The sequence below is a fragment of the Zootermopsis nevadensis genome, unplaced genomic scaffold, assembly GCF_977971745.1.
Source record: "Zootermopsis nevadensis isolate Lab colony 2312 unplaced genomic scaffold, Znev_1.0 Znev_ptg000021l, whole genome shotgun sequence".
NCBI lineage: Eukaryota > Metazoa > Arthropoda > Insecta > Blattodea > Termopsidae > Zootermopsis > Zootermopsis nevadensis.
This window is the reverse complement of record NW_028259153.1, coordinates 18,825,777-18,844,851: the sequence shown is the minus strand read 5'-3', so window position 1 is coordinate 18,844,851 and position 19,075 is coordinate 18,825,777. Positions and strand designations below refer to the sequence as shown.

The following is a 19,075-nucleotide window of genomic DNA, read 5'->3' as shown; positions in this document are numbered from 1 at the left end:
GGCCCTATGGCAGTTTTATACTTCAATTAAATAAAGTGAAAATGTGTTTCAATAATATTCACATTTGTGTCTGCTTGCGGGAAAACAGACGAACGAAAAATATGTGCAGAGCTTAAGCTTAAAATTAGTAAAAGTAGGCGGTTGTGATTTTCACGTAAACACGATGGTTCCCAAAACAGTCGCCTGTTTGCCGAGCGGCCCTTATTAGACAAAGAGTTTGACAATCCTCATACAGAGGGATGGTCTCCGCGAACTAACAGTAGCAGATTGCAGACCTACGGGAACTAGGGACCTGTTAGGGACGGCTGTTGAAGCTAATAGAGACCTAAGTTTGGACGGAAAAGGAATTCTCCACCGTCGGATGACGGCGATAATACGAAACGGTTTTAAATTTTCAAAATTAGTGTTCATGCAAGAAAATTTGGCTTGCATTGTTGAAGTCCTAAGTTGTTCGTTCAAATATCTCCAGTTTGGGTCGATGCTAATCAGTGTTAAGTGTTCGCGCAAGAAACTTCAGACTGCAATGGTGAGATTCTATATAAATGTCAAAGTTCTAATTACAGTAAACGTCCAAATGACGGACTCATATAATTTTTAAAACTGATACAAATCCAGTGCGTCCTTCAGATTCAGTGGAAAACTAATACTGGCACTTGAAGCTCCGGGATCTTTTGGAAATGAATTCTCATCCGTCCCCTTATGACATCGAAAATCATAAAATAAATTCCGCAATCTATCTCGAATAAATATCAAGTTATCCCCTGTTGCTTTTGTCTGTACAGCTTCCAGGTTCAATATACTGTTTTGCCTATGTTCCTGTAGGAGCTTAATAAAATTCATTTTTAATGAAAGTGAAACACGTATGCATGTTTGACTAAGGATTCATATTATGAAAGCAAGTACAATTACAATATTAAATTAAAATGTATACATTGTTAATATTTCAAAAATACTCCGAACCACGCAGAATATAAGAAATAAGGGATGCGAATTATACAACATGCCATAATTAAAGAGAGCGGGTCATTATTGTAGCAAGAAATATGGAGAATAGTTGAGATGTTCGTTTTGAAATGAAGATGCGAACAAACTCGGGTATTCGGTGAATAACCGGATATCAAACCTATCACATTTAAAAATTAGAAACAGATCAATCATAAACCTCCAAGAGAGGTACGAAAATGCAGACCCTACAAAGACGGGACAAATGTGAATGAAGGAAAAGTTGTCAGTGGAACCACGGTTCCGGAGAATTTGATGTAAATACGTCTATACGGAAAGGAAGTTTATATATTGGCTTTATTCTAAATATTTCCTTTATACATGCTTTAAAATTGAGATAAGTTTGATTAAGACTTTGCTTATTTAACTTGAATTAGTTCCGCTTAAGATGGGTCTGTGGTAGTTGAATGTGTCTCCTTCCTAAGACGTCTACATTTCTTGGAAGCAAAAAGGAATGTATATGTAGCTGTTGTAAGAAATTATCTGCGTAAGTTCACAGTGCTGTTGAGGCGGGCAGTCCTTGTCGCAGACTGGAACTGGGGAAACAAGCCAAACAAAGAGAGACTGTCAGTTCTGTTACCATTTTCACTACCACCTGCTTAACGCTTGTGATGCAAGCTATATACGTGTATACAAACATACAAACAAACAAACAAACACGCATATATCCAAGAGGAAGAACAGTGTCTCAAACGAGGCTGCTGCAAGCTCGGTAAAGTCATTTTCGTCAGTTGATACACACCATCTTTTTTGGGCACGCACTTGATCATCCTGCAGGAAAGCGATTTGCAGTTCACATCCAGAACACAGGCCTCTTCTGGGCCACAGGACACGTTCTGACATGTCAACGGGCTCTCGCAGGAAGCCCATTGCGGACACACTTGAAGAAAAAAAAGAAAAAAGATCATGAACATAGTCGCTTTCTCGGACGTTGCGCGATGTAATCTGGAATGACCGACGTTTCAGAGGTACTCACTCACCACACAATCACAATGATGATGACTAGCTGGGCTACTATTAGCTTCTCAAGATAACTTTGACATTTCACAGATGTAAGCGTACGGAACAGTAACGCAGAGATCAGCCGCCTGTTTCGTTTTCAGCAGTTTTAAAATTTTCGGATTCTGTTTCCAGGTTCTTAGTGCAAAAATAAGTTCAGTAAAACGTGACCTCACGCCGTGACCGCGAAATGACATCGACTTGTTTACTTCACTAGCACCTGAGATAACACGACTGTGACAGGAAAACATGGCCTTGTAACATGCTCTGCCATGCCAGTGACCGCTCTCCCCAACCTCAAACACAATAAGATACAATTAACAATAAACCAATTTCATTTCTTAACATAAATGTCAAACATGTACACTGCCAGGAACCACTGATAAAACAATTACAAAACCAAAGGCTCTTAATGAAAATATATAAATACAATCAAGGCCCCACAATACGGTGCCCTCTCGGCAATACACCCTACGTCTACCTCGGCCTGGACAACCCCGAGGGACCCAAAATATCTCAACAAATCAGAAGCGGCCCACGTCCTCGAACAAACAGGACGGGCAGCTACTGCAATAAAACACATACAACCTGAGGTCACCTCACAGGGCGTACCCAGCCGGAGAGAGGTTGCCGATAACTAGAGAGAGAGTGTCTGACTGACTTCCTTCTTTCTGTGTTCTGGCGAGAAGGGTTGGTCCGCATCAGTTCTCCCTCCAACAAGCTCACCGCCGTCTTAAAACACCAGAGCCAGCTCTAGCTTGGCTCAATTCAATCTAATATAATACAATTAAATCCAGATTCAGATCACAGATCCATACTTACACAAAACAAGGATAAATGCTGAAAGCACCAAAGAAGCAGCAAGCAACTTCATAGTAGCGGTTGTCGTAGAACTCGGAGTGCTCGTAAGTGGCTTCAGCCTCTGTATATATACACTCCGGTTATCGACTCACTTCCCTTGGACGGACTGGTCTTATCTCCAGACTGACCAAGGTAAAAAAGAAAAACCCTCGTAATCCCGAATCGTTATCTTAAAAGTTAACTACATATTCACGGCATAATTTCAGTTTTGCATAAACAAGTTTGGAGGAACGGAATGCCTCGGGAGCGGACGATCGTGGTACGTCTTCATACCCCGATGACCGCCAAGGCACACACATGCAACGGACAGGCGCTGGTCGCCATTAATAAGACACTCGGGCTGTTTGCTGCCACGATAAAATAATATAAACCTTTGCAGGGCCGGTCCCTCAGTGCGAAGGCGCCTAAAGGGTAGTTCAGTGTCGATATAATCCACTATCGATCCTTCAAATTATAAATTTACCCTTCTTTCCTGTATCCCTTCTACTTGCTATGTGTTCGGTCAAGCCTATTGTTTTACACCGTCCCAAGAACTCAATCAATAATCAGAAATATCAAGTTATTTGCTTAAAAACGCCCCGAGCAACCAAGGGGGACAGACGAATTTTACAAGAAAAATGACAGATTTGAATTCAATTTTCTTTCTCTGAAAAATATAAGAGGAAACAGGAGTTAGTATGGTTGAAAATAAACACAAAGATTGATGCGATGTCATCACCTGATACAATCAACAAATCAATGCTGAAGCCAAGAAAAAAGAAGGAGGAGAAAATAAAAGCAATGACCAGGAACACGACAAAGCTCTTGTCCGCAAAATATGCAGGGGGCCGATGGACTGCAGCGCCATCTCTTTATCCCGCTGGTGTTGTTGTTGGTGTTGTTGGTGGTGTTGGTGTTGTTGTTGGTGTTGTTGTTGTTGGTGGTGGTGGTGGTGTTGTAGTTGTTGGTGTTGTAGTTGTTGGTGTTGTAGTTGTTGGTGTTGTTGGTGTTGTAGTTGTTGGTGGTGGTGTTGTTGGTGTTGGTGTTGTAGTCGAAGCTAAAGACAAATGCATTTATTCGTTTTAGTAGTAGTAGCATTACCAGTAAAAACTGTGAGATTCAAAGTTTTTTCTAAGTTTAATTTACAGTCTCTCTTCTTGTAATTTTTATTGTAATTACAATGAACTTATGTTTTATTTTGTTGGTTCAAGTCGCAATATTAACGACAGTTGAACCGTCACAGATGATTGACCATCGCCAAAGAAATTGACGACACGAAAAGTGGATCGAACCTGTGGTTATAGACACACAAACTGCGAGCCGTCTGCAGTCTCCTCGGAAGCAACGTTCCGGGCCCAACACACAACATCGTCACACACAATGTTACACGTGTCACGGGGAAGGCAAGACAAGAGGACAGATAAACAGATCAGTGTACATTTAAGACAGGCATTTACGAACCTGGCTGGCAGGTGGGTAGAGGGTAGCATGGCGCGTGATGAAGCACTACACCTTTCGCATTCTGCACACCTTACCTGATGGCGGCTGAATTACGGCGGTACAGGAAAGTCTTTCAGGGGCCACAGATTTAGACAACTGTAACGCTTTGAATCCGTGAAGTTCGTATTAACAACATTTAAGAATTCGATCCGTACCGCGAAGAAAACACAACACTTTACCATTACAAAGATCGATTGGTTAGTGCTATTTAAGGAAGTTATCTCTGTTTGCCGTGAGAATCACATGAAACCGAAAAACAACTTTTCTGAAGAAAAAAAAAGTAGAATTACTGAATGAAAAAGTAAGTGGAGGAACGTATTAACTCCTTCTTCAGGCTAAAGATATCAGAGCCGATGTTAAAATTAGAGGAGGTATGAAAAATTACCCTCTACTGAGGACAGGTGTGTACAAACCTTGCGTGTACACTCGGAAACAAAAGGGTACCGGGTTGCAATGTGTCCCGGTGCAACGAACTTGCTGCATTCTGCATACTGTACCCAATGGACACCGCCGGGTGGGTGAGGACTGAACAAATAAAACGGACTGTAGAAATTTTTAACAAGATGAACAGGCCTATTTGCGTTCATCAGCCGATTTTTGTTATTACTATTAACGCTTCTGTTACTACTATTATATTTATTTAGTGTCCTGTCTGGCGACAGGTCCATATGAACAGGATCCTTCCATCCTTTTCTCGGACTGGGACCTATTCATATACGTTCTTGGCAGATGATCCAGAAGTGGTTTGCCATTGCCTTCTTCTGTGTGTGAATGGAGTAATTGTTGGGATACCACGGAGGAAAACTCCGTGTTGCCTAGACCACGGCCTTGCCCAACACAAGTTATAAATTCGGGCACCGCCGGGAATCGAACCCGAGACCCCAGGATTACAAGGCCAGCGTTCTAACCGCTAGACCACCGTTAATGCTAAATCGCAAATCGCTTCACTAATGTACGTAACACTGCACTATCTCCGAGCTGATGGTTCTAATTCAGAACCTGTACCCACACTCACCCATCATCACCAAGACGGCTGATACAAACAGAGAAGCAACGGGCAGCGTCATAGTGACGGTTGTTCTAGCACCAGTAAAAAGTTTCCACGTAATTTATGTTTTTAAGTCCTGATTATATATACTTACTGCTGACTTCCTGAACAGCCTTTCATGGATAGTTTGCCTTATAGAATGGCAACATAAACTCCTTCAGATGACTTTTTCTGGAGTATAGAACGATGGTTTATTCCACTTCATAACATTTAGGCTATTGACAGATAAAGAAACTGAAACAACAGAATGTGAATGCCCTTATTTAGTGAGTCCCCCGAAGCCACACGGAAATGAGGTCCATCGTTGGGCACCGCTTCCAACCCAACCTAACCTAACCTAACCTAACCTAACCTAACCTAACCTAACCTAACCTAACCTCTGTTTGCTCTGATGGAATGGCATTACTTTTGCACTGACGGTCTCTCGATACGAAGGTACGGAAATCGACTATCGGTCCTTGACATATAATATTAATTTTCTGTTTGGGAACTTGTGACTGCCAACCGAGAATTTGCAGGGGCGAAATATGACAAAAAATTCCTGTCTCCCGTTTCTGTTGCTACATGTTCGACCAATCTCATTCTTCCCATTAATATCCTAACATACTTATCCGAACAATGCTAAATATTGTACTTTCTATTCTGAAATTACTTCGACCTGAATTCTACTAAAAGCGAGAGACGAAAAAATTACACGTGCATGTTTCTAGATTATGTCAGTCCTTGAAAAGAGGATAGCACGACAGGAGTCGATAAGGTTCAAAATACATACAAACTATGCCATAAATCAACAAGTTTACTTGGCACAGCGTGTTACAATCGTCACATCAAAGCTGAAGCTAAGCAAACAGCTGAATGTTCAGGAACATGACGCATTTCTTGCCCGCAGGATATGTGGGGGGGGGGGGGGGGGGCTGGAGCTCCGTCTCTTTATGCTTTTTCTGAAATATTTAATTGCGATTAATATTATCATTATGGTCACCAGGATCACAACTCACATCATTATACGTGTCATGAGTTTCAAGGTATGCATCCCGCTGTGTTCAACGTTACGTTGACAGCCTGTCTACACAGTTAGTTACGAACATTTAAATAGAAACGCCTGAAGATGACTAATCGAAGTCGAAACATGTAATGGATCCTTAATAAACACGAAAACTATAATCAGAAATTGTTGATGAAGACGGACTGTGGACGCAACGCTTAAAACTTCTTTTGAACACATTTTGACGTAAATACGTCTATAAGGAGGGGTCATTCGGCAAAAAAGTAGAACGAAAAAGGGAAACGAAAAAGTGGAACGAAAAAGTGTAACCTGATTACCTAGGGAACGTCGTGTTTACTCGGCGTTATTGTTACCTAGGAAACGTCATCTGTTTACTTAGCATTATTACCTATAAAACATTACATTACATTACACAACATTTCATTACATTACCTTACCTTACATTACATTACATTACCTTACATTAACTTACCTTACATTACATTACATTTCATTACATTACATTACATTTCATTACATTCAGCTACCACAGACCCATCTTAAGCGTAACTAATTCAAGTTGAATAAGCAAAGTCTTAATCAAAATTTACTCAATTGTAAAGCATATATAAAGGAAATATTCAGAATAAAGCCAATATATAAACTTCCTTTCCGTATAGACGTATTTACGTCAAATTCTCAGGAACCGTTTTTCCACTGACAACTTTTTCGATTTCTTATTTTTACTAATTACTCACTTAACGTGGTGATAATATTACTTTCATGGAATGAGACTAAGGTAAGCGAGTTTCGCAATCGGTAGTTCGCATGTCTGCGTTCACACGGTTTGCTTACGAGCAGACGAGCAGATTACGCATCACGTGACAGCTGATACTTACCTGAGAACCTAGACACACATAAGGGCCGATGGCCACAGTTAAAGGTAATACACCTCGTTCCTCCATAACGCAATGCTTGCCCGATTGACAATGCCAGGTAGCGCAAAATGGCTCCCTGACAGCTACAGAGAAAATAACCTCCGGCCCCACTGAGAAGGAACACAAAATGTCGATAACATTGCCCTTCTTTATAACGAGAATATGAAAGGATAATATTAAAAAAAATCTTAAGGATGTGAGATAGGGATTGACTGGATTCATCTGGCTGAGGATACGGAGTGGCTGCGCGGCTGTTGTGAACGGGGTCCATAAGTCACGAAAGGAGAGAGGATCTCTTGACTTCCTGAGTGGTTATCGCTTTCTCAAGGAGGACTCTGGTTCATGCAGTTGGTTAATTATAGCAAGAATCAATTATTTAATAATGTAAATATATGGCAATAATTATTTTCTTCTTTTCAGGAAGAAATAATTACGGCAATTTCTTATATTAAAATAAAATATTAAGCGCATTACTGGATAAAAGAATGATCCAATGAAGAAGTTGATTATCAACAAAGTCGAAGTGCTCGCGAAAGAACGTATACATCAGTCTTATAGCAAATAAATAAAATTCACGTCCTGACGATGGAGGCAGCAAGGATCTCTGAAACGTTGGCAAATTTCTACCAGACTACACAGAGCAACAACCCAGAAGACAGAAATCTTCATACTCACCGCTGTGAAAACCTCAAATCATACATTTAAACCTTTTGTTTATAATAACCATCCGAAATGAATATGAATGTACCGAAATTCGATGTTAAGATATCACCAACACAAATATCTACACAATAATAAATAAAAGAACAACAAATTAACAAGAAAAGCAAAAGGGAGTGTCATTCGTGAATATAATTGTCTGAGGAAAACTTCAGTAAATCTTAGCTGAGGGCTGTAATTCCGATCCTGAAAGTACACTCACACATCGCAATCAGAACGGCAGAAAGAAACAAAGGAACAGCGTAGAGCGCCATGCTTCAATTGATAACCAGAAGACGTTTCCTAGGTAACCATCATACACATTTTCCTTCCACTTTCTCGTCACACTTTTATGCGGAATGACACTGGCACTAAAATATAGACGTATTTACGTCAAAAAAAGTTCCTGATTTCTGGCCTTTGTTAAGCAGTCGCCGAAACTTTGTGTTCTGTTCGGAATATTAGACGATGTTCAACACCAGATATCCAATAATGCCATCCGATATACCACCACAAGAACCATTTCAATTGTTTGTTCCCGTTGTTTATTTCCTTGAGAAAATGATTTTTGACGTAAATATATTTTAGGGTCAGTGTCATTCCGCAAAAAAGTGTGAGGAAAAAGTGAAAGGAAAATGTGTAAGATGGTTACCTAAGAAACTTCATCTGTTTACTCAGCATTGTTGTTACATATAAAATAATATAACCTTACCTTACCTTACCTTAAATTACATTATTATTCATTACATTATATTACTTTACATTACATTCAACTACCACAAACCCATCTTAAACGTAACTAATTCAAGTTGATTAAGCAATGTCTTAATCAAACTTATCTCAATTGTAAAACATGTATAAAGGAAATATTTAGAATAAAGCCAATATATAAACTTCCTTTCCGTATAGACGAATTTACGTCAAATTCTCCGGAACCGTGGTTCAACTGGCAACTTTCTTTTTTCGGATAGATGAAAAATATATTTCAAACCTCTAAACTCCAACTTCTCAAGGCAGGTAATTTGCGCAGGAAATGGATAACATTACGTGACGAGAAAAGTCTTTATTTGTACAAGAAACTCAGATAAGGTAAATTAATAAAGTGTGAGCCGTATTACGAAAAACGCAATGCATAAAGAATTTTGATGGGTGAACGTGGGGAGAAGTCCCTCTTCTCAGAAGGCAGTTCAAGGGAAGAGGAAAGACCAATTCATTCTTCATTGTAGCACAAGGTTTCGCAACAATGACCTCGGACAATATAAGAGCAACAGTGGCTTAAGACAATCGATGAACCACATTGTTCTTTGACAGTAACCTCTGACTGCATTACCACGCCTAGAATGTATTTGTGCTCTAAACAGCACATCCTTCTGATCTCACTTTTGTGTATCTTGAACATGTGTTGGTGCAGTTCCGTTGACTGGCAGGGGCGTTCTTTACAAGAATTCTCACTGTGACTTGAAATTATAAAATCTGTTATGTTTGTCGTGAACGAACACGGTTACTTTCGAAGTGTCTGACTTTCAAAGTTTTAATCAATAATAATGATAAATGATAATTACAAGCGGCGATAAGTAAAGATAAATCTTGTCACTTACGCTGACACCTAGAACAATACTTCGAAACAAATGTCTAACAAAATTTGTTAAACCCGTGTCATAGTTCTTGGACTAAGATAACCATCTACTCGGTTGAATGATGGCATTAATACCAGTACACAGTCATTTTATACAGCAATAAATAAGAGACGTTGACTCAAATTATTCCCAAAATATAGCATGTTATTTTGTGTCGCGAAGGAACACTAATCCTACTTCGAAGTCTTATTAGCCAGTAAAGTATATCTATCTGCCAGTCCCACAATTCAGTTACAAAAGTCAATACATCAATATTATAACAAATAATAAATTTGAAAATATTTTTCTGAAATATCGCACGAGCACGAAATTGGTACTGAAGTGGTAAATCTTGGGCGATCGGCTGTTTCAACCCGGAGCGTAAGTCCATCATTACAGATATCAGGGAAGGGTGATTACCTCCGAAACGTCTGACACCTATTCTAGACTGGCGTGCCTGATCCAGAAACGTACTCCTCGGCACAAACAAGCATACGACTGAAGAAAACCTTGGTCCAACTTTCTGTTATCAAATGCTACATCTTGCGAAAGCATGTGTTTTGGCCTAGGCAAAGTTTGTCCCTTGTTACCAGGGCATGACAAGTCTTCACGTTATGATGAAAGAGGAGGCCTCCAGATATGTGGGGTAGCTGGGGAATATACTGAACAAGCAGTCGCGGACAGCCGAAGAGGGGCAGGCCCTCTATCTTTGAGGTAGCGAGAAGGGCAAACAACTAGCCAACGAAAAAATAAAGCTTGTCACAAAATGTTTCACGTATTTTGTCCTCTCGAAATGAAATCAACAAAAACAGAAAGCGAGAGAGAGGTCATGAAGGAAAGGTGAAATAAAGAAAATGGAGGGTAGAAAAGCGATCAAAGGACCCAATCAAGTAATGGGAAAAATAACTGTCAATATCATCATCATTCAAAGGCGTACTACCATAATAAGGCGTCGTTTGGTCCTTACTGATACTGTGACCCCTGAACTCAGTACTTGGTCACTCAATAGTCACTCGATAGCCGTCATTACTCATGCATTCCGAAGAAACTGTTCTATATTGTCCATATAACAAGAAACTCTATCATTTTTCCAATGAGTGTAATTACCGATTATATCAGTATTATTAATTAAAGTGGTGAAAGACAGAGAGTAATTTGTACGTGTTACTTGCAGTCGAATACAGCCAAATGAAGAAGGGACACAAACACTCACCATCGCTTTTTCAGTTCTCCGTTGTCTGTGCCAGACGATAGGTTCAATTTAGCCACACTGTGAGTAAGTGCTTGTTGGACGCCGACTACAAAATTATATCTGCGCTTTAAAACTTGAAAACGAAATTAAGAATCCGTGATAATTTTTGAAATAGCTTCAAATGATGGAGTGCACTAAGTACATCAGTGAAAAACACTTCACTCCCGGGCGTCCTCTCGTGATAGTCCTGCCTCTTGCTGAAGAATATTCAAATAGCGATGAAGTCAGGTATTTGATAGAAACACTTCAAAATTCAAACCGCTGGCCAATACCCGTGTTGGACACTTCTTATGAGATCGAAAGAAACATGAGAAATGAAATACACTCTCATGGAAATTACATTATTTTGGCATCAGGAGCCTGCCGGGAGCTTAATAAATTTACTAAACATATTTATAAACAGTTGGCAGACTTGACTGTAAGGGACTCATGGAATCCGAGAGCGATATTTGTTGTTCCTGTAATAAACACCTGCCCAAATTATAACACTACAAAACTTTCACGAGCTATACTCAACAAACTCTGGCTTCACAGAGTTACGAAAAGCGTTGTTCTCTTTTCGGAGTCAAAAGACCAAGCGACTAAGGTAATCCAACAACACGAGACTAGTTCGGCTCAAGAAACACAATGGAGTTTACACACGTGGCTGCCTTACGAGAATTCAGAGAGATGCAATCCAATAGAAGACACTGTACCTCTAAGGATATTCTCGGCACGAAATCTGAGCGATTTCAGAAACGCCGGGATATTCGGAGGAAATGTCGGGAAGAATTTACACCGATGTCCCATCAAAGTGCTACTCAGAGCTGAGTACCCTTACGTGGTATCGCAACTCATTTGGAATAAGACTTCTGGGACGTATTCTGGTGAAGTTTCTGGTTGGGAAATAGAAATGCTGAAAGTAATCGCTTAGACATTGAACATGACTATTGTACTCCTGCCTGCACACTATCCAAATAGTCACAAAATTACAGATAGTATAGAAATCGAGGTTTTACAGGCAGGACTTGAAGACGGAAATGCAGATGTAGCAATTGGTGCTGTCGATAGACTAGACACACTTTCGAAAAATCTGGAAGCCACGCGGGGCTACTACAACGTAAAAGCTGCTAGGTGTACGCCGTGTGCTATGAAACGCCCAAGATGGAGTCGAATCTTCGGGATATTTTCTGCAGACCTTTGGATTTCTTTCATTCTCTCAGTTGTCCTGGCTGTAACTGTAATGGTCGGCATTTCCAAATTTGGACGAAAATTCCGCTTGCTTGAATTCAAAGCTTACAGGAACGTTAAAAGCATTACAGACAACATTATTGCAGTGGTGCTGGGGATGTCAGCAACTACACAACCTCGTACGAGTCCACTTCGAGTGTTCTCCTTTTCGTGGGTTTGCTACAGCATCGCATTCAACACAGTGTTCCAGGCCTATCTCACTTCATTCCTTATCGCTACAGGATATGAAGAACCGATTAAAACAATAGATCAAATGTTAAACTCTGGAAAGAAATTTGGTGTCAGCCAAGAGGATCAGATATTCTTTAACGAGTCTACCGATTTTGTGAGCAAGAAGATTGTGAAAGGTATGGTAATCTGTCCTGACTCCGAAGCGTGTCTCAACTGGGCAAGGGAATACCAAAATATTTCTACAGTATGTGCGGATCTGACCAAAACGATGATGAAATCCATTGGATTGTCAACAGATGAAAACAACAGACCTTTGCTTTGTGACCTGGAAGATGGTGACGTCGGGTATCAAGAACTAGTAATGGCAGTCCTGAAGGGAAACCCGCTGCTAGAACATGTTAATGACGTCATAGACGGAATTGTTGAGGCAGGAATTTTTATGCAATGGATAAACAGATTTATTGACGAAGCAAGAAGTTTAGATGATGCAACTCAATCTTACCTGTTAGACGACGAGTATCTTATTATCAGCATCATACACATGCAATCAGCCATTTATCTACTAATGTTTGGCTATGCACTCGCATTTCTTTCTTTCTTTATAGAAATTGCATGGCACAAACTGATCTCAAAAAGACGTCTGTCCCATGTGAAGACAACACATGAAAACACATCGCGTGAACAAGCAGAACTATTTCTAAATAATCGACTTCATCATATCAAATGTGACACACGAAACACAGAATAAGTGCCAACTGTCTGCACTATATTTTCACTAAAATGAGAAGGTTATTAATGATTTAATTAATTACGGAGAAGTTTGTATCACAGTCGTTCTTAAACGTGGAAAACCACATGAAAAATATTAAGTGTAAATCTGTCTTGTTCAATGTCAAATATTCATTCGTGATGTGTATGAAATAAAAGTGGCTTACGCTAATACTTCGCCTTCAGTGTCTAGTAAATTGCCCTCGTACCTTAAAATATGTAAAAACTATTAAAAATCTTACATATCCTGATCGCACGGTTTTTAGTACTTCCAAAGTCTATGCAGAAGATATTCTACTGACTTGGTACGTTTTTCAACTAATTCTTAATTTTCTTTCCCATATCCTTGATTGCTTTCTTATTCTCTTCATTCCCATTTCTACCTTCTATTCGTAATTTAAAATAACATTCTAATTCTGTAATTATTAAGACCAAGAAACAAACAACAAGTGGCACATATGCGCGTTTTTCACTGCTGTGAGGATAATGACGTTGATTTTCTAGACTATAGCGCAGGGTAGATTTGAAGGAAGATGCCAACATATCGGAGAAAAATGTTGCGTCCATCGTCAAGGCTGAAGATGGAGTAATTAAAATGGAAAAAGTACGGTTTTCCAAACCGTTGACGTCTACCTGCGTGTCTACACAACGTGAAAACCCAGAGCAAATGGAAATTTACATTTCGGTCTTCATTTAAAGTCTCTGCTAGTTCAGGCCATTTCAACTACAGTAATTATATTACCAACGCATCTTACGTCAAATATGTAATTTCGTTCCTACAGAAGTATCTTGCCATGGTAATGCCAAGTAAGAAACATATTTTCATGTTATTAATAGAAATTTCCTAGATTTTAATTAAAAATGCGCTTAAACACAACTACGTTTAGTGTCCACTAATAAATTAATACATTTTTCCAAACTGTCATTTTGCTAGCTTCCAAATGTGTAAAAAATTATCAGGCATATAACTCACATTTCTGTAGTCTTCTCACTGCTCGCCTTTCTTCAGGAAGCACTACGTAACTCCACCTTCCACAAAAAGGAAAAACAATGTTAAAGAAACAAAATATTTCTTAATACACTACGAAAATATAATTTGGAGTCAATATAGACATTTCGGTCTTCTATTAAAGCCTCTACTAGTTCAGGCCGTTTCAACTACAGTAATTATACTACCAACGCATCTTACGTCAAATATGTTATATGTAAATTATTAGTTATTTAAAGTCAAAGAAATATCTCCTTCGTGTCCACCGCGAAGAAATGTTTCAAAATAATGTTTCATTGCGCATAAGAACAAATTTAATGAAAATGAAGATAACTATCTTCTGGGAAGTTGTGCCATGTAGCCTGCTATACACTGACCAATGTTTAAAGGCGGTGATGATGGAGGCAGTAAGCACCTCTGAAACGTCGGTCAATATGTAGCCTACTACACTACACGGTGCAATACCCCAGAAGACAAGCATCTGTCTCGAAAATTTAGATTATGAAAAACAGTGATTTTAAAGCAAGAAGTCAAAAGCAGGACGAAATATTCGCCGGTTTTTAGGCCGTGTGGTAATGGTGATCGGATCCAAAAGCAATGGACTGTGAAAAGTGACCCGTACTGTCCACTTCTGAGAGGACCGTGCAGAATGAAACCATGGTAACGATTCGTATACACGCTGCTGCAACCGGAGAAGTGAACACAACTGGAGAGAGAGAGACCCAGTTTGTCGGTCTGAATCTGAGACGGTCCGAAAAATGGGAGGGGAGAAACGAAACCGGACGAAATGCCGGCTGGTAGATTTCTTTTCAGGTTTCTCTACCAAAATACTACATTAACTTCTTACCTCCGCCATGCGTGCTACATGCCTCATCAAATTAATTTCTACTTGATTTAACAGTATATAATGAAATGTACAAAATATAAAATCCGTAGTTATGTAGGCCTGCCTTATTTCAATTCTGAAATAAAACTGTGTTTTAAGTTAGATTCATGTTAAATTTTTCCACGTAATAAATTTAAATCCTTGTTCAAATTTACAATCTTGCTTTCAAGAACTTGTAACCTTTTTTTGTGTTCTACAAACTCTCCTTTAGAGATCGCTTTCAGAAACACACTTGAGTACTGAATGTTCAACAAAGCCTCGTAACGGACGCTTTGTTAACCCTCGTATCCACTTGGTTCCAAATCGAACAGTATCCTGGCTGCCTGCTATCACGTAACACACGCTTTCATAAATCATGCCTTCGACATACTGCATGCCTACAGGTTACACAGTTCCCAGGAGTGAGTGTATAGTGTACACACTGCACATAATGGCACAATGCAGTGGTACGTTGGATACTGTTCGCTTTGCGTGTGAGCAAATCCATTCTTCAATACCACATGCATAAATTCACTGACCCATACAAATTTTAATCGATACTGAGCATAATAGTTTGTGAGTGAAGTGTTCTGGCATTATAACCAACGAGCACCAATGAGAAGAGTAGTTCCTGACAATCTGATACGTACTCAGCTGAACGAGAAATCCCCTCGTCTTATCCTACATGGAGGTTAATTAACGGGGGCGCATAAGAATCCGCCACTGGACTATCGTGAGCCAGATACATCCAGTCCAGAACATATTTCAGTAAGATCTATTTGTATATTATATTCCTATTAATTTATAGATATCCCCAAATCCCATATGTACCCACACTTTCACGTTTGCCGAATAAAATCTTGTGTATATTTCTTATTTCTTCTAAATATTCTACAGAGGCGCCTAACCTCACACAGCGACATCATTCGTTGCTGTTTTCAGGACCGGCTGAAGTCCTTGGTTAACGCGTTTATTTATTGCACTGATTTCTATTATATATCTCATTAAACAACTCCCCAATGATCCAGTACCACGCTAAATAATTTTTGTTAAAAGCATGAAACGGTGGATATGTGTATTTCGATTCAGAATACAAACAGTTCTGCTGATTCGTTCATTGAATTACATCGCCTCATTAACACTGATGTTTCTTTCTTGCAGATAAAAGTCTTTCGTGAACTTTTATCACTTCACGTAACATTGAATCGTACATAATTTCTCTGATCTAGTAAATACACAAAATGTGAATATATTACAGTTTAACCAGAGTAGAAAATCTTAACAAACGCGTTCATTTTAAGTGAAATTTCAGATTCTCAAAGCGGCGAGTAAATATATGGCTGTCTTTGTAATCTCGAAAATCTGTCTCTCAACATTTTAAACTTGTCGCTCCGTCCTTGTGCGCAAAAAGCCGTTAAGTGTGTCACCAGAACACTGAATTTCCCTTCAGATACACGAGTATGTCATGAGGAGTTATTTTTATTATATGCATCAGTGCCGTGGGCCTACGTTTCAGTCAACCTCCCGTGCTCAGTTGGAAATATTTCTGGAGAGCAAATTTCCTTCCTTTAGTTAACGTGAATTATAACGAAACTGCATTACGTAGCAAGATATTACAGCGCATACCAGATCCAACAGCAAACGTCTCCTTGACTACCAACTTCTACTTCTCAGGGGATTCCCTCACACCCAATGCATAACTTTCTTGTTCCCAAAACACCAAAAATAGATTATACGCTGGTGCCGCTTTCGGATGAAATTATGTTTATTAGGGATTAACCCTGTTGTTTATTTTAAGACAGAAATATGCAAATGAATACAAAACAAAAGTCATGTTCTATAGTTTATTAAACGGCGCTGTCTGTAACTCGACGTAGAGTAGTAGACAGAGTAATTTGAAGGGATACAGAAGGAAGTGGTCGTGTCGTAATTTCATAAATAATTTTGACGCTGCCTGGAGGAACAGAGGAAAACCTGGCGAAAACTATAGTCAGCATAGGTGCTCATCGGACCTAAATTAAGACCTGGGACCTCCAGAATATGAACCACCCAGCCGTGCCATCCGAAAACATGTGTTCATAAAATACCAGTTATTTCACAATTATTTATTTTAATCCGTCTTATCACAATATTTAAAATTTCTTATAATTAAGATAATAAAATATCATTGATGTTCCATATCGTTCGATCGATTTACATTTTGGAACATTTTACACAACATGTTTCAGTTTTTATAAAACCATCATCAGGTGTAAAATATCTACGAACTTAAAACTCAAATGTGATTCCATTTGGTGATGTTTTCATTGCGTTTGTTTTTCATTTTTTGGGCGGAGATGTTGTTTTTTCTTAAATTGTATTGGATGTACATATCGGTCTAAGATGTAGGAGTGATGTTCCGATATGTCCGCCCAAAAATGAAAAACAAACGCAATGAAAACATCACCAAATGGAATCACATTTGAGTTTTAAGTTCGTAGATATTTTACACCTGATGATGGTTTTATAAACAAAGTGCAGAATACCTAGACAATACGAGAATATGGTAGATTTCTGTTTGTTTGTATGATAATCGGTTTATCCCTCCGAATGTTACATTTCAGAAAATACTGAAAAACTTAAAATAAAATTTTTTATTTGAAGTGGTGGACTGTGAAGTCGGTCTACAGGAATATACCGGGCTGTTTTTGTCCGTATATTCAACTGGTTAATGCTGTTTATGGAAATAATAGCTGTTTATTCTGAGAATCATACGAGAAACCCAAGCTCGTTCAAAGGGCACTATGTAAAGTTACGGATTGTTATAGCACGTGGTAAATATAGTTACCACTGGGTTTAAAGGGTTAAACATTTATAAAAGCAGACACTTTAATTGTAATTATCTGTTCATCTTGTTAAAATGTTTGCAGAGGTTTGATTGATTGTCTTTGTTCCACTGTCCACATATTAAATATCTGTAAAAAAAACGCCATATGAAATGTGCAAATTTATATATCCTTTTAATTTAAAGAAAATTGGAATTCACCGGAATGAGAGATAAATTAATTTTTAACCCTATTCAAGCACCAAATCAGCACAGTTCTTTTCCTTGTCTCATTCTGTGCAGTACTTTAATGTTTATCCTTGCTCTAACAGACCCAGCTGACGGCAAATTTTACCACACGGCAATCGTACCTCCGACATGGAATCTAGTTAATTCTTGTTATTACACATTTTGTGCTCCGGTACAATACAATATAATAACTCTGAAGTTACAATGGAACAAAGAACAGACCTACGATATAGCCTAATAACAATAGGGAATGTCTGAGACAAAAATTACTGCAGTCACAAAAATTCAGCTCCAAAATTCCGCCGAGAGTTTGAAGTTCCCATACAAAATATTATATTTGTAACAAATACAAGTTGTTAGCTGCATGCTGCAGGACATTTCTTGAAAAAAGTAAAATGCAAATACATCGCTGGAAAAGGAATTTCCTTAATTGATGGAACCCGAAATTTTATCATTTTCTTCTACAAACGTCCGCCACTGGAACCCGTAGGAAATTAGTCCAGTGGAGTCCACAACTTACATCCTATTTAATATTATCCTCCCACCTATATATAGGTCTCCTTGAAGGTTTTCTGCCAGAGATTTTCCTTGGCGTTATGCCTGCTACGTGTCGAACACATTACAACTTCATTGATTTATTTGATGAGAATTTCGATGCGACAGAAACAGCGTGGTGTACGCCTGACAAACAACGAACTTCATCACAGGTACGACTTATGTTACTTAAAAAATTGTTGGAGCTTTTCCTTGAAACACAGGTTTTAATACCATTGTAATAGGCCTAATATGTAGAACGCACAAAGTTTATATACCATCATATTTCCGCATGAAATTATGCGCAATTATTGAATACATAGCTAACTTCTGATGTGAAGCTTTCACAGCGGCTTTCAATAATAAAGTCTTCTCGGGCTATCAGCCGTGTTAGTTGGATGACAGAGATGGTCCTCGAAACGTCGGCGATTAATCACCAACTAACACGGCTGATAGCCCGAGAAGACTTTATTAATAACTAGTTTCTGTTTTCTTTCGGCTACTCGCTGTAATGACTGGGGTTCAATCCCACGACAGACCTTATTGGATTTATAAATAACGTGGCACCGGAGGAGGTCTTTCTCCAAG

General features: G+C 39.0%; 2 protein-coding genes and 1 long non-coding RNA gene across 6 annotated transcripts in view; 1 reads left to right on the top strand and 2 right to left on the bottom strand.

Annotated features, from left to right (window-relative positions):
• Window positions 1-19,075, bottom strand: part of side-VII (sidestep VII transmembrane protein) — a 615,012-nt gene that overhangs the window by 499,077 nt on the left and 96,860 nt on the right. For all 4 annotated transcript variants that reach the window (XM_087353123.1, XM_087353125.1, XM_087353122.1 and 1 more), the window contains one exon: window positions 14,022-14,077. The gene's annotated coding sequence lies outside the window, so the exon portion shown is untranslated. The remainder of the gene's footprint in view (window positions 1-14,021; window positions 14,078-19,075) is intronic.
• LOC147873217 (uncharacterized) lies at window positions 1,282-2,935 on the bottom strand. Its single transcript, XR_015536245.1, has 3 exons — window positions 2,824-2,935; window positions 1,745-1,882; window positions 1,282-1,538 (listed from the first exon to the last, which is right to left on the bottom strand). It is a non-coding gene; the product is annotated as an uncharacterized LOC147873217 (long non-coding RNA).
• Window positions 11,802-13,028, top strand: LOC147873216 (uncharacterized). The gene has a single exon (XM_087352611.1). The coding sequence runs from the start codon at window positions 11,802-11,804 to the stop codon at window positions 13,026-13,028; it is 1,227 nt and encodes a 408-aa protein (XP_087208737.1).

Coding starts and splice junctions, on each gene's coding strand:
- LOC147873216 (XM_087352611.1), top strand. CDS start 11,802: ATGACTATTGTACTCCTGCCTGCACACTATCCAAATAGTCACAAAATT.